At 42.8% G+C, this 25982-nt stretch overlaps 1 protein-coding gene across 4 annotated transcripts; it reads right to left on the bottom strand.

The window, feature by feature from the left end:
- Window positions 1-272: 272 nt before the first annotated feature.
- Window positions 273-25735, bottom strand: MED15 (mediator complex subunit 15). 4 transcript variants are annotated; one of them, XM_077787126.2, is made up of 18 exons: window positions 25610-25735; window positions 21563-21650; window positions 20342-20393; window positions 19842-19871; window positions 18455-18670; window positions 17676-17941; window positions 15890-16267; window positions 14758-14859; window positions 9855-9974; window positions 5076-5218; window positions 4624-4751; window positions 3807-3941; window positions 3355-3418; window positions 3135-3201; window positions 2522-2682; window positions 2184-2350; window positions 1948-2046; window positions 273-1813 (listed from the first exon to the last, which is right to left on the bottom strand). In XM_077787126.2, the coding sequence occupies exons 1-18, from the start codon at window positions 25675-25677 to the stop codon at window positions 1677-1679; spliced, it is 2421 nt and encodes an 806-aa protein (XP_077643252.2). In that variant the 5' UTR covers window positions 25678-25735; the 3' UTR covers window positions 273-1676. The 4 variants fall into 4 exon arrangements, with proteins under 4 accessions (XP_077643252.2, XP_077643253.2, XP_077643254.2 ...); XM_077787127.2 differs by having other exon boundaries at window positions 273-1810; XM_077787128.2 differs by lacking the exon at window positions 9855-9974.
- Between the last annotated feature and the right edge of the window lie 247 nt (window positions 25736-25982).

Here is a 25982-nt window from a genome sequence, read left to right as displayed (position 1 = left end):
GAATTTGTTTGGGTTTTTTTGAGGGGGGAAGAATGAGCCATGAGTATTTATAAAACTGCAGTCATGCCACAGGTGGATCCCATCACTAACCTCTTCACCAGTTCTTCCAGTTCACTGAGGACAGGAAGGATGTGGTGCCTGAGACACAGAACCATTTATGATTTTGTTCCCTAACCTTCAAAGCCTGTGAGTTTTCACCTACTACAGAACACAGCAGCCCTCATCCCATGGTGCCCTAACAGGGGAAGAGCAGTACAATGTTAGCATCCAACACAGGAATAATATTAAATTTATTACAGTAGAAACAAACAGATAATGCATTTGCTCATGTACAAAATACTGACAGCATTCTGCTGCCTCAGTCAGTGCTTACTAAGTACCCACATTTAAAAACATCCTAAAACTGATGACACCACATGGATTTACAGAGGTCACAGCAATTTCTTGACACTACTGTAAGAGAGCCCAGCTACTCTTTAAATTTTGCTGCACACTACAGAGAGAGATGGGGCAGGATATAATTGGAACATCTGATATTTGAAATTCTCCTGCACCAGGAACTTAAAAAGGAGCAACTTAGACACACGGGGAAATATGAAAAATGCATTAGAGTTACTTGTGGCAAACGTTTTCAAAGTGCCAACAGTAAGGCAGCTGATGACTGACTGGAGTGCCCATCACTGTCAAAGGCACGATGGATGAGTTGTCAGTTCTACTCCTGAGATGTTTTTTGCCTTTTTTGTTTTAACAAACTGATGTAATATAGAAACATTTTCAGTGCACTGCATTAACTCCCACTGGAAGCCAGGTGCCTCACAAAGACTCTGAAAAGAAGAAATGCAGCTACAAACCTGCTGGACTGGCCTTTATACTGTTGGTTCCCCCCCATCTGTATGTACACATTTACTGAATTTATAGAGGAAGTCAGTGTGCACATGAGTATCTCTTTCTCATCACCCTTACTCTGTTGGAGTGAGAAAGGTGGTCCATGCTAACCAAAAACCGTTTATACAAAGTTGCATTTAAAATAAGCTATAAAAGGTTTTATAAAATGAATCCTTTTTTCCTCTGTTTGGTTCCACATTCCCACCCCCAAGTATAATTATGCAGATTTATCTCACATATTTGAGGGATGCCTTTCTTAAAAGGTTGTAATTTATCCCATCTCTGGGCAAAGCTAATAGTAAAAAAGATTTCCTGCACCTACTGGCAAGTTTGCAAGCACATTCGAGTTGCAGCTCATTTATTTCTGGGGCAGTATAGGTCACAAAACATACAGTGTGAAAGAAATACTGGCACTGAACAGATTTTGAAGCAAATTAGGACATTTTTCCCTGCCCCCTCTTATAACAGACTCCCTGATGGAAGTCCACAAATAATTTCTTCTCTAAGAAGACAATAAAAACTCATCCTAAATACAGTCTTGAGAACCATATATACACATTTTGTATATCTGAAAATGCTGGCAAAAGTCCACAGAGGCAGAAGATAGAAAGCATGAAAGCTAAGTCTAACATCAGGTTCTCTAGTGAACCCGACAACCTAGAAACAAAACAACGTAAGGCTTCTTTCTTCTGAAGTAACCTCCCCACTCTGTGGTTTTCCAGTGGCATGTGGAAGAGGCCAGCTGCTGATTGTGAGTTTTTTTCTGGCTTCGTGCTGCAGGAGGTGAGCTGTTATGCAGCAGAGAGACAGGCCTGACGAATGCTTTGTGCCCAGGTGTTCAAGAGAGCTGTGACTGAATGCTTGTCTGGCAGTTGCAATAGTTTGGAAGTCATGTATCGATACACTGACTGCAAAAAGGGATTGGCTGCTGGAGAAAAAAGAGATAACAGATAAAGGATGTTGCCATAAAAATCATATGAAAAACACTAAAATAAAAGAGCAACATTAGGTGTTCACATTTCCCCACGACTGCCACATGCACGTGCCCAGCAAATGTCATACCATACTGTCTGGGGTTCTTTATCCACAGAGGGCTCTGGTCTGGATAGTCTGCAGGAACACTGAGCTGGAGTGGTGGGACATTTGGAAGATTCTTGTCATCTAAAAGGCAAACACACTTCCATTAGAGCAGAGCATTTCTTGTCATACAGGAGACTTTTAGTGCATAGCTGAACTTGCTTTCTAGCCTGTGAACCCCAAGAAGGAACCAGACTGCACATCTCCCCCTTTCTTCTTACCTAGCTTGCATATGAGATGAACTGTGCCATTATTGCTGCAGTGTGAAGGGTCCAGGTTCACCAGGAATTTAGGATTTAATCTTGCAACCTCTCCCTGTAGGACATTTGGGATGGTCTGTCTTTCATCCTCTTCATATTTCCTCTTCCGAGGGGAAACAATGGGAGCCCTGCGTACAGCACAGCCCGCAAAAGGCCTTGTTAATTATTTCACACGTGAAAAAAGGTAAAAAGGTACAGGTCACCCCCATCCATAAACCCATCTGTTGTTTTAGTGGTCTCTGCAGAGCGTTTTTGCCCACGGGAGGAGCTCTGGGCAGGCAGCAGCCCGTGGTACCTACGTGATGGGCTGCCCGTGGATCGCCGTCATCGCCGGCATGAACGTGCGGTACAGGGAATGGTTGAAGACTGGGGAGCGGATGTTGGCCAGAACAGCATCCAAGAGGGGCTGGCACAAGTACTGCTGCTTGGTGGGGGGCACTGGGGGAGGTGGTGGGGTAGGCTGAAACACAACAGAAGCACCTTCTCCTTTAATTGCCACCAGAAATAGAAATATCTACTGTTTTGAGTCTGAAAAATTTTATAGCAGTAAACTTCCAAGGCATGAAATGCAAATGACTCTCAAAATTGTACACAGGAACATTAAGGGAGGAATAAAGCAAAAAACAAACCCCAACATATTCAGTTTTGGTTTAGGAAGGCTGTCCTAAAATAGCCACAGTCCAAAGAATTATTCAAGTCTTGGCACAGAGCACAAGAAATTGAAACTCAGTTAAAATATACACACAGGTGACTTACATGAAGTAAATGCTTGTCCCTTTTTTCCTGTTCTCTCATTTTGTCCAATTGAAGTTTTAACAGGATGAGTAATAAAAACTGTAAAAATGATCCTGCCAAGCCTTAAGACCTTTTGGAATGAGTTGCTTATCTCTGCTGGCCCAAAGCATTACATACCACAGCCATATCATTTTTCAGCTTCTCCAGAGCAATTTCACATTTCTGCAGCGTCTTCAGGGGGCACCTGAGGAAGAGGAGAAATTTCACCCACATCACCTACCAAGCAGGCACCTCAGCTGAAGTGTTGCTGAGCCCCAGGGACAGCCTCAGTGGCAACAGGGCTGGGGGCTAAGAGCAGATTTCTGGAATAGCTGGGAAAACTGACAGGAAATTTTACCTTTTGGAAGGGTCAGTCAGGATATCCAAGAGACTCTTCATTTTACTCAGGTCCTTCTTCCTATCTGAAACAGTATCAGAAACACAAACACTGACTACAAGAAAAGCTTCCATTCTTGCAGACAGAAATACAGCACTGTCAAAAATAAAAACATGAGCCAATACTAAAGGAAGTAGTAAAGATTAAAGATCTTTCATCTAATCCCAAGTATATCCAAAGCATGAACTCTACATGTTTCAAAACCATCAGAAATAAAAATAAAAAACTGATGAGAATTTAAGGATAAAGGCTTTGCCCATTCCTCACACTACAGTCTTTAGTTAGAAGCAAGAAAGAATAGCTCTGACATTCTTAATCCCTGGAAGAGAAATCATTACAAAAGACAAAGTATTGCTTTTTTTCAGCAGATAAAGGAGCTGACAGATAAATGCATGGAATACAAGAAACCTCACCTTCATTTTTATCTATTTTATTGATCATCCTCCGGAGTGGCTCGATGTATTTTGATAGTTGTTTGAGTTTTTCCAGATACTGTTGCTCCTCTGACTGACCAGAACTGGCTGGACTCATGACAGAATTTGGATTTCCTGGCAAAAAGGAAGACTGCATGTCACAGGGTGATAAAAGATACTGCAGAACATTATTCTCACATTTCAGAACCTTGATCTGAAATGTGGCACTCTCAGTGTAGCTTGTGTCAAATCCATACCCTCCATAGTTTAAGTGCTTGCCCAATCTCTAGTTTCTGTTTGGAAATAACATGTTCTATGGGCAGAAGAGCAATTCCCACTTAACACATTTTTTTTCTGCGAAGTTCCAAAGTTCCACATACCCATTTTCTAGGTCTTTATTTTGCCTTCACTCTGATACTTTAAGCATTAAACACAAAAAATTCACAGCAGTTTTTGCTAAGTGGGTCCTTTCCTATCTGTAAAGCACACAATATTGGTATAGAAGGAGGCAGTATGTGACCTCCACTGATAGTATCACCAACTGCTTATTCTGCCTGGGAGGGAAGTGCCAAGTGCCAGAGTACACCCATTAGACAGTTCATGATGAGAAAAGAGGTTTCAGTGGATTTTGATTTGGGAATCCAAGCAGTTGTGTTATGTGGTGCATGTGACATGTTCACTACCTGCAATGCCAGCTGCTACCTAGAGCTCTTGCAAGTTTACACTGTGCCAAAAATAACAGGTTTCCCAGGAATTCTTACAGTTACCAAAACACAGCCCAACCCATGGTTTGCAGTATAACTCTGAGATTATCTACCTGGAGTGTTTAAAGGACCTGGGGATGGGACACTGAAGTTCTGAGGTGTTCGTGCAGCTGCTGGGCTCTGTGATGGTTGTGGAGATGGACTCGGGAGAAAGCTGCTGGGTGAAGGGGCAGGGCCAGAGCTGAAAAATAAACACAAAATTAAACCTGCCAGAATCTGACAAGGAAGTATCATCAGCCTGTTAGCAGGTATGATTTTAATAAGCATCATTACGGCTTTCTGTAGTTCTGCCCTGGTGAGATTTCATACACAGATTCTTTATGTGAAATGTGAGTTTTAGAGTGAATTCAACACTGTCTCCTCACCTGTGCTCCCAGTGGAGCTGGTATTAAAATTCATTCACTTCAAAGGAAACAGAGTAAGGTTATTAAATGTTTCTGAGAACCTCACACTTAGGGCATTGACAGCATTGACAGAAGTGCTCAGAAGTTGCAGTGGGGCTCACCTGACATTTGAGTTTGGCTGGGAAGTTGGCTGGCCTGGCTGAGGGGATGGCTGGGGCTGCGGGGGTGGAGGCATGGACTGGGGTGTCTGAGCCTGCTGGACAGGAGATGGGGATGACATCATGGTGATGTTGTTCTGGCTGACCTGGAATGTGGGAAAAGATGCCATCAACAACAACAAAAGGGAGCGGAGCATGGGAACCTAACTAAAAGGCTTTACCTGTGGAGAGAAATGTATCCTCAGGCCTACAAGAAATGAAAACATTAATTTCCTTTTTCCCCCATGAGGACACTCCCACCTGTATCACTCTTGAAGCTCTCAGGCCAGTAAATCTTACCAACTTCAGCAGAAACCATTAAAACTGCACATAGCTTGAATTAATTGTATAATTATTATTCACTGCCCAAACCATCATGTTGCAATTAAAATGTTGGAAGTGCCATGTGAAAAACCTGTACTTTATTAGAACTAAAGAAGAGCAGGAAGAAAAGACATTTCCCACTTGATAATTAAGAGTCAAAGCCCCCTCCTTATTTAGACATTTTAATTATAGTCTTCAAAGGTCTGTCAGACTCAGCTGCAGCTTCTCAACTGGTTTTCTTTAGGAAGAAGAAAGAAAAAAATTAGGTAAGCCAAATCACCAACATATTGTTTAAATACTGAGTTCTGAAAATCTGGGTGGGGACAGAAACTCCAAACTAAACAGCTGGGAGGAAAAAAAGTAAAGTAGCTTCCTGACCTTGGGAGAATGATGAGGTGTGCCTAAAGGACAAAAAGGCAAGTAAGAGAATTTCCAGAAGAGCACCAAACAACTAAGTTTATTCTGTATACTCTATATTGCTAGAGCCAGATGAACACCAAAATTTTAGCAACTTCTCACATTGTTGTAATACAATTTTTCCTCTTAATCCCTTAAAACCAAACAAGAAAACCTGTGCAATGGCAGAGGCATGGGATAGTAATGCAGATATTGAGTGATCACATTTGTTCAAGGTACATGGAGAGAGTTCTATGACTTGAGGCTGTAAATAAGTACAAAGATAAATGGAATTAGCCTGCAGAGGCAATAGATTGTGGTTCTTTAACCTATGTGTCCATTCTGTAAGTCTCTGATTAGCCTCTTTGAATTAACAACTCTTTCCCTCAGTCTAAACCATTTTTAAGCAAAGGTTCCGGAAATCCACAAGTCCCAGGCACTGCAGATTGGTGCTGTCCTTCACTCTCTTGTTAAATATCCATTTAAATAACCCACCTGTATGCAGAGAACATGATACCTAGCACACTGAAAGGTATTGCATTGTCTACCTCTGCATGGACACACTGACTACATCAGGAAATGCTCTGCTTGGTACATCCCACTGCAGCTGTGCAAAAGGTCACATTCCCCCCAAAAAGGCACAATCAATCCCCCAGCTCAGTGCAAAACTACTAATCTTGAAGATACTAGTTTATCACCCATTACAGAATAGTTCAAAACCAAATGCAGCCTGACATACTATGATGTTTTTTCAATCTTCAATAACCCCAGCACCTTTGCAACCTCTCACAGAGTTAATACGTGGAACAAATGAGGCTGAAATTATACAATATCTTCCTTTTTTCCATAATCAACAGCTACTGGGCTTCTGTTTTCCAAAGGAGGTGGATTCTTTAACAGCATGTCTCTCCTCAACAGCTGGGGAAGCATTTTTGAGATTGAAAAGCACAGTTTGCCTCCTGCAGACACTGTGTTTGAAAGAAGCCTAGGATGGACACTGCAAAGAGCATTCCCTGATCCTTCACAGGTCTATTTAATGTGCTATTAGACAGCAAGTGATTCAGAACTTACCCATGTGGACACTGCACCTATTTTTCATCAAGTCAGACTAACACCACTTGGAGTGGTTCATCACTTCCTGAAAATCAGGCTCCTGTTAAGTGTCTCAAGTTGTTACAAAAAAGCACTTCTGAATACTTAAATCCTTGTGTTTTGGGAAGGAAGGAGTAAGATTTCATTAGGTTTTCTGACAGATTTAAGTTTCTGTGTGTAATTCAGCACCAAGGACATTATTTACAATTATTTAGAAATCCTGCAGAAAGTGAAGAAAAGGATAATGCAGCATTTACTGTGCACATAAGCACTGGATGAACTGAATTCTTTTGCACTACCCCTCCTCATCCAAATACTTTCACAGGCAGATTTCCTCCTCTCCAGGTTTGCTCTCTGCCACCTTCATTTCAGAACAGCAAAGGCCAATGCCTAATAGTTAGCAAAATGATGCCATTTTCAAAAACAAGCATTCAGAAGTGTGCAGTTCTGAACTTACTGCCTTGGTTTTCTTTGACTGCAGTTCATTTGCTACATCATTTCAGAACAGGTTTAAAGATTATTTCAGACTTAGGTTTCTACATTGTTTGTAGGATAAAGATTAAGATTGTAACAATTTAATGAAATTTCAACTTCTAGGGAATGCTCTTTGCAGCTGACTCTGAGTAAAAAGAAGGCTTAAAAAAAAAAAAAGAAAATCAAATAAACACATTACAAAAATAGCTATGAACCCAAAAGACAAAAACCCCCTCCTCCAGAGTTTTAACTCCATTGAATTCATTCAGCTCCAGAGTTAAGCCATGGTTGCTGATCATTTACATACCCTGCATCTTCAACAGACACAAGGAAATCCAAGTAGGCATTTTTTCACTGAGGGATATGAATTTCTGCACATAAAAGCATGTCCATGGACAGCTACTACAGCCCACTGAGCATGAATTTGCCCTGTGACTCTTCAGTGACCTGACCATGACACTGTACTCTAATTTTCTGCAGTCTTGCCCAAAAGGTATTTAGGCTTGCATAATAGAAGTTTGCATTTACATCCACTAAACCAAAGCTATTGTTAGTGTTCAGAGCACACTGTCCTGGAAGACAAACCCAGCTATGAGTTCTACCTTCATTTGGCTGAGTCTCAGGCACCACACAGCACTCAGGAGATAAGGCTGGTAAGGGCTCTCAGCTCTAATTCTCTTGCAAATCAAAACACCAGGTGATTGTGGAATAAAACCTCATATCAGTAATTTTTTGTTTTGTTTGAAAAGACTGTAAGAAGCAAAAAACCCCAACCAAACAAATAAACTCACTGGAGAATCCAATGAGTATTGTGATAAAAAAGGCCAGACTGTTTCGTCTTATGGGATAAAAATAAATAGCCACAAGGTATTGGTATCATATCTGGTCCTTCTGTTAAAAAGCATTCTTCAGTACAACACCAGGATTCTTTTCTAAAGAGAAAATACACCCTGAACTGCCTATCACCACATCTAAATGGATTTTGATACTACAGTCAAGGAGAAGACATGCTCTTAAATGAGTGATTAATAACCACAAATCTGCTACAGCCCTTCACTCCTACTGTGAACAGCTGCAAGGGCTCTGATGGCCAGGAAGTTATACCCAGCAGGCAGTAGCAGTTTAGCATTTCATAAAATTAAGAGATGTAAATGACAACACTTCTTATTTCTTACCTACCTAGAGCCTGAACAAAGTGTTTTGGCAGATAATACTAGAGACTCATGTTGGTCCAGAGCTGTCAGTTATATGGCAGGTCAGACTGCCTCCAAAATCTGCTTCCAGCCACCAGCAAACCATGACTCACTCACTGATCCCAGCACCTGCTTCAGAGCCATTTTCACTACAATCATTGCTCATGAAAAATTTCTCTTCTTCTGCTTTGACCAGTTGTTGTTCAGCCTCTCCATCACTTTCAGAACCCCTGGCATGCTCCTGACAGCACTTCCTGAGGAGCAGTTCAGTGGTGTGAGAACTCACAGCTCCTCACTAACAATGGCAGTGCTCAAAAGTCACCCTATGGCACTGAATGCTTGAACTAGAAGCCTTTTGCTATGAGTCAAGTATTAAACAGAAGCAAAACTAATACTTAAATATCCATGGGAAAGCCTCAAATATTGTGGATATTTGAAATGGGAGATGATTATCTCAGTCAATATTAACTGCTACAGTGACACAAAGTAAATTGCTCTCTGACTCTGTGTCAGTTAACAGATACACACTGTCCTGGATTGCAATCACCATCCATCTTCAACCAGAAATGACAACAGGTGTGTTTGCCTAGGGCTGCAGAATCTTTCTGGTCACTGTCACTACCTTTGCAAACTCCTGAGAAGAAATGAAGTGCTCTGACCTCATGCATTTTCCAGCAACAGCTGGATAGGAGCTGCCAGCCTGCCTACACAGGATCTTCTCTGATGCAGGTACTAGTGGAATCCTTCTGGCAATTCCTCCTACACAGCCATGAAAGAAAAGAACAGCTCAGATTTTTCTGGGTCCCTGATACCATGCCATGAAGCTGCTCAAACTGGAATGAGCCAAGTTTACCAAAGCACAAGAAGCACCTGTACAGAGCATGAACATAGGCCAAGCAAGGTCCTGGACACAACTCAGCCAGGTACACTGCAGTGCTGAGTTGCACCACTCAGAAATGCACCCTCTGTGAGTGTGGACCTTTAATTTGAGTCATGAATCAATTCTGAACACAGCAAAGTTTTAAATGTTAAAATAAAGATCTCTCCCACTTTTAAAATGCTTTATTTGATATCCCAAGAAAACCTACTACTTAAACCGAAAAAGAATCCTTAAAAAACACAACCTAAACACACCAACAGCCTGAGTAAGGCAGCAAGTTCATCGTTTGATGCAAAAGTGAGCAGTCCCCTTGCTGGAAAGGCAGCAGCAGGCAGTGAAGCGTTGCACAGTTGCTGACACAATGTGCTGTGACCCAGTAAATACCTGTGGCATTTGCTGTCCGCCCAAGGGCATGGAGCTCGGTGGTGTAGCAGGCACCGCGCTGGTAGGCGGGAACCGCGGTCTGATTTGCATCCCACCTCGGGCCATGGGTGCGGTGATCATCTTTGAGGACAGAGGGACAACAGACAAAAGTAATCGCAAAACAAGAAATGCAGTGCACTGGCAGGATGAGAAGCACATGCAGCCTCCGGGAACTGGGGAGGGGGAGCGTGAAGGGAAGGTTAGTGAGCTTTTCTCTAAAGGTTAACCTAACCTGCTGGCTTGGAAATCCAACTTTATCCTTCTTATACTCCTCCTATCCATTTTCAGAGAGCACCTCATGAACTCCTGGTATCCTGACAGAGCCCATAAACAGCCTCAGATCTGTGGGTCAAGGGTTGACTATCCTGTCATTTCCATGAAGGGCCTTTCCTAAATCTTTCCTGACATCTTGAAATTCTGAAATTCTTGGAAATAAGTACTCAGAGACTGCTGTCAGGAGCTCTCCATCTAAGCAGCTCTATAATGCCACAGGTTTCTGGTGTGCCTTCCCCCACTGTGGGCTCCAAGGCAGTTCTGGCCATGCCCCCTGGTACAGGACACTCACAGACAGCTCAACAGCAGCTGCCAGTGCACTGCTCCACAGAGGGCAAATGTCACACCAGCCCAACCTATGCACAACAAAAAGGACTTCCAGGTTTGAAAAAATCTATTTCCTCCCTTTTAAAACCCACACACTAAGTCAAGTATACTTTTTAAATTACCATCATTTAGACAAACACCTATTCCTCTACTACTATATTTTTCTGAGTCCATGATCTTCCTCAAGTTTTTTGATTCTCCAGCTGTATAGGGCGAGTACACCCTAAAGTACAATAATTTAGGGTAAATGATAAAGGTCAGCATTAGAATCAATTTTTGTTTTAAAATAGTATTAGGACTGTGCTGCTCTGCAGTGTCTAAAAAGACCTTTCAAAACCATCAGCCTGCATGAGCCACAAAGATTTAATTTTTTATATCTGTATAGCCCTCTGCTATAAAATTTTATATTACCTCACATACAGAGAATTTACAACAAATACAGCATATATTTGAGGTAGTATTCAGGTAGCTTTGGTAGATTTACTTAGTCTTTTACTTTACAGTGAAAGAGCTTCTGTTTGGGACTTCAAAGATCTACAGTAAAGTTCTCTGGGCTACCTTTTTTTCCTGGCTTACATGTTACCAAGGAACCTATAAAATCCTAACTACCCTAAGAGATTATGCAGTCTCCTTCCTGTAAATGGTTTGGGGCATTCCTGCTGGGTGTTTATGTAAATGGACTGAAGCAGCCAGCAACACATCTCTAGAAAGTCAAAGAATGCATGTGCTTACAATTGTTAAAAATAAATAAAATTAAATACAACATAGCAAGACTGAAAAAGGAAAGCAATAACTGATAAAGAAAATAGTGTCAAATTCAGCACAGCTGTTAGTTCACAACATCAGAGCAATGCAGTCCCTTTCCATCCAGGCAAAGAGGGATGGTCAGAGACAGGATTTCAAAAGGGGAACAAAGGGGAGTGCCTCAGACATCACACACACATGCACACGTGCACACACAGCATGCAGCAGCTGCCAGAGCAAACACAACAACCCAGCCCTGCCACAGAGCACAAGTGGATGCTACGGGGTGCAGTGAAGAGCTACAGTATCAACATGAGAGCTGGTGAAGCAACATAACCCTAACAAAACCAAAACAAAGGGGGAAATTGCTGGGGTGGGAGGGGAATATCCTTTCAGGCACAATCACCCCATCTTAGACCCTCGTGAATGCACACAGATCTCTGGAGCTGTGGAATCCCAGGCATGTTATGGTGATCCACATGTCCCATCTTGGCCGTGTTTCTGAAGCCACACCACCAAAATGTGAAGATTTAGATTACTTCCACTGAGGCAAAGGAAATTAGAAGAATATCCACAGGTTAAGTGTCTGGCAAACCACTGAACACCAGCATGACAAACTCCAATTCAAAGGCTTTCAGCTGTTTATAGTATTGTGGTTGGTCAAACAAGTGCTCAAGCTTACAATTTTGGGTTAGAGGTTCTTGTATTCTTTTAAGTGTGTGCTCTGTAAAGGAAATTTATACATGACATCAATTCCACTCTCTTAACAAAAGCAATCTATTTTTCCCCCATTCTGCAGCTCATTTATATTTACAAAACCCATGATCCTTTGATAAAGGAATCAGGAAAGGGGGTTCCAAAGCAATATGTCCATAAAGGAGTTACTCTTCTCATAAAATAAGACAACCAGAAATATTTAAGTACTCTTGAGAAAGATTTTAACTGAACACATATCTTCCTCCACAAGTGAAATTGATTCTTATGAGGTAAAATTCCAGACTCTGTAAATTGAGATAAATCAGAGAGCAATAAGATCTCCCTCCAAACTAAACTACAAATCCCATTATATTATAAAAATGAAGTGGAATAGAACAAATAGAATCCAGAACCTGTAAATTTCTTTTATCTAACATCCAAACATTGAGCGTTCCATAAATACACAGCTTCTGGTGAGCACAGGTACATACAGTGCCACTGCCACTGCACTAAAGGCAGCTCCAATTTTCAATCAGCATCAGCCACTCTGCATTCTGAGCACCTGAAGGAACTGCACCAGAACAGGGACTTAACTTTCCTCATACTTAACTCTAGTTGATTACAGATCTTTTTCCTTGGTGCTGCAAGCATTCTGTGTAGGTCTCTGCCTGCTGGGACACTACTGCTGTGAGCTTCCCTGGGAGCTACATGCCCACAAGGACTGCAGCAGGGTAACATTGATCTGTGTGGTGTCTTTATAACTTCAGAGAAGAACTTCTCACATGTTTAAACTGGGACTGCTTTTCCTTTTATGGAGGAAGGATTTACAGAAACTTTATGGAAAAGGAAAAATGCAGACACAGCAAGCAAAATTCCCAGTTTGAAAGCCCTTAAAGACTAAGTTTAAATGTAACAAGCAAAGATTAGGATAGGGCTTGTTTATAAGAAAAAGCTTCCCTGAGCCAAATAAAGAAATCAAGGCAGATCTATTAAAAATGCTGATGCTACTGAAAAATGTACTAAATAGAAAGCAAAAATCTAGTCTTAAAAGACACTTCTTATAAAGTAAAGAAAATCCTTACACACTCTCAACACTGAAGCTGCATTGTAATATTATATACAGCCACAATCGTAAGCCTATTATATACAGAAAATATTTAGACAAGTACAAGAAACCCACTTAGTTATTGGACTTCATAGTGGTAGGTGAATTTTGGTAGACTCATCTTGCACTGGCATGAACATCAGTGGAATAAAGCCTGTGTGTGGAATATTCCAACTCCACGTGTGCTAGATAGAGCAATCCCCACACAGGACTGGATAAAGCTGCAATACAAAACTGGCTGTCAACCATGGTATCACCCAAAGCTTTTCAAATGCACTGTGCTGTTAAGCCACTGGCACATGAAGTCACTAAAGGGGCAAGAAAATTAAGCTGACTCTACATAAACACAGTCCATCTGCTTCAGAGTTGAAAAGAGCACCACTAAAGTTAGCAACAAGGGAAAAAGTCTCCTTCCAGTCAGCCTAAGTCCCTGCAGCTCCCACCTGGAAATTATTTAAGAAACAAACAAGTTTTAATTCACATTTCAACTGTAGAAAGAGAATTCTGCATTGCTGCCGGCACTGTCCCAACTGTACTTACCACTGCCTAGCTTTTACATCCTGTGTTACATTGACACAAGCCAAAGGAGCAATTCAGAAACAGAACTTGGCCACACCAACAAGGATGTGGCCAGCTGAGAGTTACCATGGTACAAGACACTATCCCTGATACAAGTCTGGGAGATGCACATAGGAGAAGCAATTGCTGTCAAAGTCTACTGAATCTATAAAATTACTTGTGCACTGAATGGAAAATGGTGCTTGAAAAACATGGAATGTCTGGGTATGCAAAAAGAATTCTGCCATTAGTCCTAGTCAGCCTCATTTCATCTGTCTGCCTCTCTATTAATCTACAGAGTGGTGATATTTGTACTTACCCATGTCTGTAAAATGCCTCTATATGAAACATTACACAGGTAAGCCACAAAAGACTTCCATATTTTTGTGGAAAATGGGATAAGAGGTTCAGCTCAAGCCATTCCCCATTTTTTTCCCCATGTCTCCTTCATACCAGACACACATCAAGAAACAACCACTGAGGCTACAGGTGTATATTGCAGGATAAAAAAACCATGTTAGACAACAAGCTTTCACCCAGCACCTTTCTTTTTTTAATGTAACTCTGCACTTGTGACACACACCATTTGTTCTTCACAATTCACATCCAGAACAAGAGCATCTAGATCTACAGCCCATTTCACTCAGAAGAAGAATGAAAGATGAAAGGACTGACAGGAGAGTGCAGAGAGATTTCATCATCTATACTAATTTTTTTTATAGTCAATACATGAAGATGGAAGGTAAATCACACGTGATTAAAGATAGCAGGCAAAGATTCACAGTACAGAAATCAGTTTACACAACAAAGCAGTCACCTAGGAGAGTTTAATGAAAGAAGAGGTGATACACTCCAGGTACCAACAGTCAGACTTGTAGTGTGCCCACAGGAGACCACCTTACTCATGTGCATTCCTGTGTCAGTACAGGCAACACTCGTACCTACTTGGGACAGAGAGCATGCACAGAGAGGTGGGCAATGAAATCCTGCCTCTGACTCCAGGCAAAGGAGAAACAGCAGAGAAGACCATGTCCCCTTTATGCAGGGGATGACCAATGTCAGACCCTCACCAGGAACCACCAGAAACCCAACTCCATGCTCATCTCTAGCATGCACTTGCCACAGGCCTGTGACCTGTGCCACTGGCCCCTGGGCCCTTACCTGCCCTGAAGCTCCCATCTGAGCAGCTTGGGCCTGAGCTGCTTGCACTGCTGCTGCTGCTGCTGCCTGCTGCTGCTGCTGCTGCACCAGCTGAGCTCTTACCTAGAGCAGGAGAACAAAACCCAAAGTAAACACACATACCTGAGCAGGGTATGACACTCCTGTTTCAACTGCATTGACGATGCTCATTAAAAGGAGTATGGAGACAAGACCAGCCTCACCAACTAAAATTGGGGTTTTTTGTGTGAAAACAAGTTCCCATGTTTAAAACATTTACAACAGTTTTCCCACAGACTGTCCACCCAATTCAACAACTTCTTGCACTTCTTACCTCTACTATCAAGTCTTATATATAAAAATAATAACACTTAAATTTTTCGCAAGCCTACCAATGACCAGCATTTCAAATGTTTAGAAATTCATTACATCTGAAGGTGTGACAATCATGACATTAACTACTCCTAGCTTAGCTGGTAGGACCACAAAGTGGAGGTATCAACTCATCCATTTCTGAAGTGTGGCTGACACTCCTTCCCAGTAAGGCCCAAAGAAAAACAGGTCTGAGCTTTGGTGCAACAGTAACCTATGCAGCCCAGATAAAAAATACTCTTTAACACTTCAAAAAGCTGCACCATTAAGAGGATGACCCAGCAAGAGATTCAACAGAGTAAAACCATTGTCTTGTCCACCTTCTCTTCAAGGCAGGATTAAACTGTGACCAAAACCTCCCAACATGGCAGCAGAAGCACAGCCAGCATGGCAGAGAGCTAACATTGGCTGCAGTCTAGAACACTTCAAGGCATTTGCTCATGTTCTAGAAAAGCAAACTGCATGAAGGTAATTTTTCTTTAACCAGAGTATGTCTCTTTTTCTTTTTTTCACTTGTCCATTCAAGAATGAGACAAGAGATAATTTTTAAATATCAGCTGCATCAATGGTTTCCATAGATTTCCAAAACTCTTAAGAAAAAAACTGCTCTCTACTGGCAGGCCCAGATATAAACCTTTAAACACGCTGTACTTGCTAACTGCAGAGCTCTTAAAAGTTATGGTTTTCCTACTTGATTATTAGCAAGAGTCAGATATGTTTTATTTCTCTAGATGGACATAACCAGCTGATCACTAGCCCATACCTGCATAGCTTTTAACTGCTGTGGTGTGAGAGTGACAGGCATAACCTGACTGGGAATTTGTCCTGAGATTGCCTGAGGCTGAGATACCATGGGCTGGGGCTGAGGCTGGGACTGTGGTGGAAGCTGAGACTGCTGTGCCTGAGCAACCTGTTGTTGTTGTTGTTGCTGCTGCTGCTGCTGCTGTTGTTGCTGCTGCATCTGTTGCATCTGCTGTTGCATGACTTGTTGAGGTGGCTGCTGCTGTATCTGTTGTTGTGGTATCTGCTGCTGCTGCTGTTGCTGCTGCTGTTGCTGTTGTGCCTGCATGACCTGTGCAGCCTGCAGCTGCTGCATTTGAGCAATCCGTTGCAGTTGCTGCTGCTGCTGTTGCTGCTGCATCTGAAAAGCAGGAAAAGCCAGGATGTTAAAGCTTCCAGCAATGCAACACCAGACTTACTTTTATAGCATAAACCAAAAGTAAACAGAATCCTAATACCTCAGATTGGTGTTTTAAGCCCAAAGGGTTATCCACTCATCCTTGTATATCTCAACCCTAAATGGTTAAATAGCCTGTATTTCCACTTAGAAGCTTTCCCATAACTTTTAAAATCAAAGGTGAAGTCCATCAGCTTCTCCTGTACAAATGAGCTCAGATACAGATACTGTAATCACCCCTTACCAAAAACTGCACAAGAATATGACAGCTGAAGTTTCCCCCCTTGCTTTAGTACTAAGGATATTATACGTATATATATATATATACATGTATATATATACATTTTTTAAAGTGGCAACACATTAGTCACACAATGACAAAACAGCCACTATTGGTAGAGTAATTCAAGGGTTATTCTTTCCCAATTTCTGTCAAAATGAAAGATTATCCCGACATTTATAAAAAGAAAGAGACAAAGATTTTCATTCTCTATTGCTATGACAGAAGAAAGCAACAAAACATCTGTAAAGCTTTTCCTCTAGCATGTGATATACTGCTGTCAATTAACTTGCCAATCTAACCTGAAGCCCTTCCCTAAAGTGGAAATGTGTTAATTAACAGGCAGAGCTGATAGTTCCACACAAGCCAAGCCTCACTTGACAAATAACTGATTGTCATAGGTTACAATGCAAGATGTAACCAAATATGTGTATTCTATTACCATCTGTTAAAAACGGGTAGGGCAGTGCTCTTTATCTCCTCCACAACCAACCATCCCTCCAGGAGATCTCTGCTGTCCATGGCCACTGAGTGTCCCTGCATGGCTGAGAAAATTCCATCATCCATGGGAGATGCTCCGCCCAGGGGAGGAGCCAAGCATTCCTACCTGGATCCAATCTGACCTGGGAACAGCACAGCAGCCTTTGCCCCCTGCATTCCCAGAGGAGCAGCTTTCTTCCCCCTGCATTCCCAGAGGAGCAGCTTTCTTCCCCCTGCATTCCCAGAGGAGCAGCTTCCTTCCCCCTGCATTCCCAGAGGAGCAGCTTCCTTCCCCCTGCATTCCCAGAGGAGCCCAGGCCCATCTCCCCCAGCCCTGGAGCTCCAGAGGAAAACTCCCCCCTTGTGCAGGATCCTGCTCCAGCAGAAGCACAGCTGGCACTGCAGGAGGGCTGAGCCCCCCTGGGATGGGGCTGCTGCCACCTCCCTGACCCACAGGGGTCAGCTCCTGTTCTAACTCTGGCAGTGGTTTTATTCAACTGCATTTTATTTTAATTTTCCCATTAAATTGTAGTTCTGACTTGGGATCTCCCACTGGTTTGCTTTCAAGCCAGCACACTGATCACATTTGCCATGGTAGCTGTATGTCATCACCTGCTGTTGGTTTTGCTGCTGCTGCATCTGCAGTTTCAGCATGTGCTGCTGCTGCTGCTGGACAGCCTGCAACTGCTGCTGTTGCTGCTGCTGCTGCTGCGCCACCGCAGCGGCCGCTGCCTGCTGCTGCTGCACCTGGAACTGCTGCTGCATGGCTGACTGCTGGGCCTGGAACTGCTGCTGCTGCTGCAGGGCCACCTGCTGCTGCTGGAATTGCTGCTGCTGCTGCTGTTGCTGCTGAGCTATCTGCTGAAGCTGAAGCTGGGCTGAAGAGAAGATAGACCGTACTTAAAACATGATACCCAAAGGACATGAGATTAATTAATGTCCTTCCTTAGCAGGATATACTTTTGCTTCTCCAAATGAATAGGGCACATTAACAGCAGAATTAATTACAATTTGTACTACCAACTTGTAATTCACTCCTCCTCCATTGAGAGTAAGTAAAGAGAGTGAAAATGTGCAGGAAGAAATGTGCACTGAGGTCACCAGCAGGAAGCACCGTACCATGGAAAACATAGGTGAGCTGTACAAAAGCAATGTTCTGAAGCTGACATGATGAAAGGAGAATTTGCTCATACAACAGCTACACTGTGTTGGCCATACTAAGGGAGACATTTATCCAATTAGGTAGCAGTACTTGTAATCAGTTCTTTCCCCAGGTCACTTGGCTGATTTAGTCAGAAGCATGGTATCTCTTCAGCACCTTTTCCCTGGGCAAAGGCCTTATTAATGAAAAGCTGAACAACTTCAGTGGTGGAAACAAACCAAACACTTACTCTGCTGAGTAGCTGTAGAGACACCAGGCATCCCATGAGGGGCCATTCCCGAGGTTCCAGGAGGCTGCTGCTGCCCTGGGAGACTCATCTGCTGTGCCATCGGACCAAGGCCTGTCATGCCACTCATTGGTGCCCCCTGAGCTCGGGAAGCCATGGCCATGCCAGGCGCCCCTGCTGCGGGACCCCCAGTTAGATTCTGCAGGGCATTCATCGGATCTGCAAAGAAAACAGACACTGATATGCAGCCAGCCATGCAACTGCTTTTCCAGAATCCCCTGCTCTCCATCATCCACTCTGATCTGGCAACTTCGGGCCATGATTAGATCCAATACCCTGACAAACTCAGATTCACTGCCCTGCTTGTGAGGCTTCTGGCACATCTCTGCCTCTCTGTAAAGAGAGAGAGATGATTTAAAGTGCTCTAGTGCCATGAAGTTACACACAGATTTTAAATACATCAGAGAAAAGGAACTTATTAGCCATCTCCAATTTTATACACAAGTCAAAACAAGCTGCCAACAAAACTCCATGAGGATATAAAGCTTTTAACCTCAAAAACTAAGAGCGTCCTACTGTGAATCTTCCTCCTCAAGTCAGAGAAGCAATGCTCAGACCAGAGGATGTACTTTGCCATACAGTTCCCCCTCTAACATCACTGTTATTATGCACTGAATTAATTTATGCCTTCCAAAACATATCACAATCTGAATCCTGGGCACACAGAAAAGTGACGTTAAAGAGAAAAAAACAATTCAAAAGGTCAAAACACAACACGGGGTACAGAAGCAATATTGACCAGGTACAGAACACACACCACCTTTCTTAGGAGTATTTATAAAATAATTTCCAGCAGGCCAGACTGCATTTTAATCAATCACGGAGTGCACATTTGGCTGTAGGGATAAAACCATAGGACCATACTATGTCCCTAACATCCACTGCAGTGAGAATTAGCACACAGGCAGAAGCCAGGATCAGACCTAAGCTCACCAAATGGCCCCACAAATATTTCTGCCTCTGGTGCAAGACCTGGGGAGCCACAGCAGCCAACAGACAGGAACCTGGGCTGCTCAGCAGGAGATTATTTTCCATCACTCTCGTGCTTTCACGAACCTTCTTGCTGTGAGCTGACAGAAGTACAAACAGGGGAACAAACAAGTCTGCTGTGCTATACCCAAAGCACTGGCCAAGCCTGTCTCCCTCACCACTAAACAACTCCAAGACTGTCATGCTTCCCCTCCTGTACTCCAGCACCATTTAATATCCCAGCTGGGGAACACACAGATGCTTTACTCTCAGTGACCACAGCCCTGATGTCTAAGCTGTTCTATTTAGAAAAGGACAGTACAGGGAAGGAAGAAAACAGCAACAAAAAAGGAACTGTTACCACTGACTGAGGCTTGAGATTTCTTATTGTCTGCAAAGAAAAAAAATATTAATCATCTTTGTTAATATTGTCACATTGACCTTCTGGATATACCCTCTACAAAAAATATACTCAAATCATAGTTTTAAAAATAAATTTTAAAAACCTACTATCTACTGTAGCTCTAATAAAATACATTAACCTAAGCCAATTTGGTAATCAGAATTCTATATAAAAATGGAAGGAAAGCAAAGATACAGAAAAATTTAGGAAGGAGGAAAAGTAGCAAGTTTAAATAATTTCTCAATTACTTTTCAAATATAGATGATGTGTAAAAGAAATAGTATTTATAAATTAGGCATGTATACGACAGGAAGATTTTAAAAGCAGTTTTTAAAGAATCACATGCAGAATCACACACAGAAGCCCTAAAATTTACTTTATTTTTTTCCCTTTTATGATGCTTCAATGAGAAACCACAATTGAGAAGAAAATAAAACCAAAACTAAAAAATTACTTACGAATATCTCGGAAATGGATAATAAGCCTGGCCACAAGAGAAAGATACTCCTCCTAGAGGTGAAAAATGAGTATTTTAGCAAAAGAAATGAAAACACAAAAACCATTACTTTCTGGTTCTTCAGTATTCTTCCTCAACATACTGGATTTTACTCTACAATGTGTGTGGGCTTTTCAGAGCAGTTCACTTCCAAGAACAGCCTGTTTATGAACCAGGAATATTTTCACTAATACGTCATTGGGGTTGATGGTACAAGAACACCGAGAAACCACAAAATTCACAGGAAAGAACCTCCTGACAGCCACACTAACAGGACCACAACATGCAAGCATTATAAACCAACATCATTTTCCACTTCTTATCCACTATAATTCCTTTTTTTGTAAGGACAGAACCTGCTTACTCTGCACACAATTATTTAAGTACTTGAATTATACCACATTTGTACCACTGTAACTTTTCTAAAGCTAAATTCATATTACAAATACAAGTAAATTAATAACTTGGAAAATTAACATGACAGAAATGTCAGAAGTGAAAAGACAAATATTCCTTGAAATATTTTCTTAGTGTGCTTTATGATTTGTAGGAAGTTGCAGAGGGCTGAGACAAGCCTTCCTGCCCATGAAACAACCCAGCAGGGAGGATGCCAACAGTGGGTGCAGATTTGTGACATCAGCATTGTAACATTTGCACCAAGACAGGTTCTATCTCAAACATGGCTCATTTGGAGACAGGAACAGTATCCAATTTCTCACAACACAGCTCCAGGGAAGAAGTTTAGGTTTTGATAAGAGCACAGAATTGTACATTACAGCCAGACTTTCACAGAGACCACAGCTCTTCCCTTGGGGTTACTCTTTTCAGAGCCTTTCCATTGACATCCTTGGTTTTTCTGACCACCAAACTGGAATGGTGCTACACTGTAGGTAAAGGAAATTTCATGCAATTCACTACATACAGACATTCAGGTAAGAAAAGTGTGGTTCCATATGTGCATGAAACACTGCAGCATCAGCAAAGCTGTCTTGCACTAAGGCCAGTTTGATGCATCTGCTGGATGCAGAACTCCTCACTTCCCCTCAAGGTAAAAGAAGCAGCACATATAAATCAAAATCTCAAATAAATCTGTATTCTTAAGTGCACTGGCTTTGCTATTTCTGCAATTAATTTCAAACTTCTTTTGACACTCAATAACTTCTGGAAGCAAATAGAGATTTACCCTTGTTTTGGCCTTCATAAACACATGGCTCTCCATATCTTTGCTAGATTTGTTATGGGCAACACCAGCTTTCCTCATGGCTTCCTCACTGAAAAAAAAAAAAAGAGGAAAAAAAACAAGGCTGGATTTTAATTGAGGGTATTACAAATACTTCCTGTAGTTAGAAAGGTCTGTGCTTTTACCCCTCTCTCATTTATAGATTAAAAGGAAACAAAAAACCCAAATATCCACCACAAAACAAACAAAAAAACCCCACCAAACCAAATCACCACCACGTATTACTTAAAACTGCCACCCTATAAAGTTTCTTCAAATAATGGAGAAAAAAGCCAACTAACTTCTAAAAGGCAACACAAATATTCTTTGCAGAATTCAAGACCAACTGCTAAACAAGTCATAATTTTACAACCTGATGTATTATTTTGACAAAATACCAGGACTTAATTGAGAAAAACTAAATGGCAGGATTAATGTAATCCATGTTTAGTAAACAACGAGATTAAAATTCCTAGCATCAGGATTTTCCAAAAGAATTCCCTAAACATAAGGTGGAAGAATAAAACAAAATATAGGTTGCCCAAAGGCACAGAGGCTGAACCAGTGAGTGAGGACAATGAGTAGGAGCATGGATTAGGGACAGAGGAGGGAGAGGTGCAGCCATGGGCAGGGTGGGAGGGGACATGATTGGAAAAGAAGGGGCATTCTCAGTACATCAAAGAGTAGCAACCAATTCAACTATGGAACATGCAAAGAAAGCCATCCTAAAACAAGGAGTTCAGCCAAGTGAAGTTCTGTTCCAATCCTCTAGGCACGGTCATTCTCAGAAACTTCCCTGCCAAACCTGTTCTTTTTTAAAGCAGCTTGGTAGTTACAGACTAAGTAGCACTTAGGGGATGTGATAGAGACAGTAATCAATATGGTATCAGGAACCTGGAAAAAATCCACAGCAAAGAAATGATCTGCTTTTATATGGATCATTTCCTCTCGACATTATAGAACATGAAAGATGAATTATTGTGACTACATCTGCATTACTGAAAATGCCACTCCAAGCTCTCCACATCCTATTTATTAACATTCCAATAAAGGTTTAGACTGGGAAGAAACAAGAACACACAACTTGTTCCTTGTTCACATATTTAACTGCAATAAACATAAAAATAGTTACATTAAAAGACTAGGGCAGTCAGCTAAAAAAGAGTCACAACTTTAGCACAGACCACATTCCTTGCAGAACACCCAACTCTACAAAACTTTGGGAACTAGAAATTCAACCTCAATCTGCCTTTAAGCACTTAGTAAATGTATCATCAGTAAATGTGTAGATGTGCACTAAAAATCCGTCTTTCTGATTTCATGCAGAACACTCAGAGTTGTGGTTTCACAAGAGGCAGAGCTCAGCACCAACTCCAGCTTCTGGAATTCCCCCTCCACTCTTAAGAAGCTTCTTTCCAGCCCAAATATGTGCAACCTCTCACTCAGGCTAGCTGGTCTAACAGAAAATTCTTGCAGAACATGTTCTTCCAAACTGCCCAGCTCCCTGTGTGAATCAGTTGTTGCAGTGAAACACCAGGACAAGGAGATTCAGGGCCAGCACCTCCCAAAGCCAGGGACCATCACACCAGCTGAGCTACATCCCAGCACAATTCCCTTCTCAGGGCAGGAACCAGACACAGCCACAGACTGAGTTTACAGCCCAGATCAGACCTGTCCTTCAGGCAATACCAACATCTAAAAACATGTTAAGGAAAGGCCTTCAGAAGGGAGACTCTCAGGGCACCAGTGTGTACAGGAGCTATGTAAGGGCCAGAATAAAGTGGTGCCCTGCAAGCAAAAGGATTTATCCACACTCCTACATCACTGCTGACCCCTGGAACACCCTGGGAGAAGCCAAAGCTGCTCCTCAGCCTCAGTCATTGGAGCTCAGGCTTCCTCAGTCCTGCTCTCTATGGAAGATCTGCTTGGCCCTGCAGTCCCACAGCACCTCGTACTGGACTCAGGACATCCAAAGCACGATTCTCCCAAATGTCCACATCCAAATCATGCACATGGAGCACTGAGACACTCCTCAGGATACCCACTGCCCACACTGAAATGGGCACTCACACAACATCGCTCCTGAAAGACAGAAAACTTCAATTCTGTGTTGTAATGAAAATCCAAGTGTGGAATTCAACAAGTGGAGACACCTATATCCAGCAGCTCTAAAGAGGCACTCGAAATGAGTAATGTGAATGGTTTCATGCTTTTAATGTTCAAGATATGTTAACATTTATCTTGACAAGTATCACCTCTTGGCTGCAGGATGAACTGAAAGATACACAAACATTTAAGATTGTATTTCCCTAATTGCTCAGAACAACCTTCCCACAGATTACAAAAACTTTCAGGTGATTCACCAGATATTTAATTACCTCCATCTTCCTCCTACTATGTCAGCCTGTAATGACAAAGCTGGGAGCTTCTGGAAAGAAATAGGAACTTGTTGCATAGAGAGCTCCAGATTTTTTAGCAAGTAAATTGCTTTTATTTGTCATTCAACAAACTCTACTTATGGCTAGCTTTATCTAATTCCAAGTGCCACACGGAGCCAGGCCAGGCTGGTTTTGGACATCTAACACACAGTAATTGCATAAAAAAGTCTGCTGCAGTCACTGTAACAACTCATCCCAGTCATTCCAGTAACAGTTTTGTTTGCTTTTTGAACAAGGCCATGAATACAAATATCTGATCCACCCTGTAAAACTGGAAGTGACAAAAAAAGACTGTCACTACACCTGTAATAAAAAGCACAGAAATCCTACAGAGACATCTGTGCACTTGTGTAGAAGAAAATAAACAGAGGGCACATATTAAAAGTTTAGCATTACTGTCATCTCTTCATTTGGCAATTAAGCTTAAAGACTTTTTTGGTCAGTAGTAGTAATTTTTTAATCCCTTGTTGTACACTTCCATTGAAACATTTTTGAGCATAGTTTGCTGCTTAGTGAAAACACATTACAGTTTGCAGGGCAAATACAAACTCAAAGTTTGACTGTGTTAGGTTTGCATGTGCTTACTCACGTTTATGTCCTCAAAGCAACACAGCATTCAAGGGCACTCTTGTTTTGCCAAAGCAGTAGAACAGGAGAGGAAGTAAGGGATTAATCTAACAAGATTAATGACTTTACAGAAAGTTTAGAAAGTGACACGTCCATTGTGAGCACCAAGGCAGTCTGTGTGGCTCTGACAGACAAACACCATCATGCTTCTTCAAGGAATACTGCAACACTCTAATTCTGGAACAGCACCCTAATTGTAGTAAAACCACAAACACTCACACTACTCAAATGTCATAAAAAAGCCAATCCAGTTTTAGGTACTGATTGTTAAAATCAACAAGGGAATACCAAGCTTTCCAAGTACACGTGAATTAGCACTCCAACATTATTTTAGAAAGAATGAACAGTGCTTCACTTCTGTGCTCACCACCTTCCAAAAACAGAAAAAGCCTGCAGAGCAGCACAGTAATTCAAGGAAAGCAATTGTTTCACACACGAAAATTGAAAAGGCAACAAGCTGAACTTCACATTAAACCGCCAGCATTTTATTTCATGTTTGCCCCCAAAAGTCAGCCACAAGCCCATGACAGTGATTTTCATAGGGATGAATATGCCAAATTTCACAACTTGAAGGACACTGGCAAAATCACGGCCCTAAACCAGATGGTGTCAAGCAGGGCAGGAAATCGGGAATGCTGGAGACAGTGAAAGACAAGGAAGATCGGGAAAATTAAGTCAAAGAGCAGCCCCGGTTACCCCGCACAGGGTCTGGGCAAATCCTGGCAACGAGGCCCCCTCGGGAGAGGAACCAGCGGGAAGCAGGAACCCGGCCAGGCCGGGGAGGGCCGGCAGGGGAGCGGACACGCCGGGACACGGCCCCGCGGGACACGCCGGGACACGGCCCCGCGGGACACGCCGGGACACGGCCCCGGGGCGGCCCCGCGGGCGGCAGGAGCCGAGGCCCGCGCGCGGCCTACCCGGCGGCGAGCCCGCGGCTCTCACTCACATCTGGCTGACGAGCTTCTGGCGGAAGTTGGTGCTGCGCCAGTCGGTCTCGGGCCCGGTCACGTCCATGGCGGCCCCCGGGAGCGCCTCCCGCCGCTGCCCTGGGCCTCCGCCGCGGAACCGCCGCGCCGCCGCTTCCGGCGCGCGAGGGATCGCGGGAAATGGAGTCCCGGAGCGAGCCCCGCCAACTCTCGCGGGATCTGCCTACTCGGTGTGAGGCTCGCTGGGAAATGTAGTCCGGCCCGGGAGCACTACTCGCCGGTGGCGGCCCGGGCGCGCTCCTCACGGGCCCCGAGGGTTGCGGCCACGGCAGCCCCGGGTTCCGCGCGGCGGTGACCGGCCCGGAGCCCACCGGGCACAGCCGCGACACCTGC

Source organism: Lonchura striata, chromosome 15 (genome assembly GCF_050655825.1).
Source record: "Lonchura striata isolate lonStrDom1 chromosome 15, ASM5065582v1, whole genome shotgun sequence".
NCBI classification, from domain to species: Eukaryota; Metazoa; Chordata; class Aves; order Passeriformes; family Estrildidae; genus Lonchura; species Lonchura striata.
This window is presented reverse-complemented; position numbering and strand designations above follow the sequence as displayed.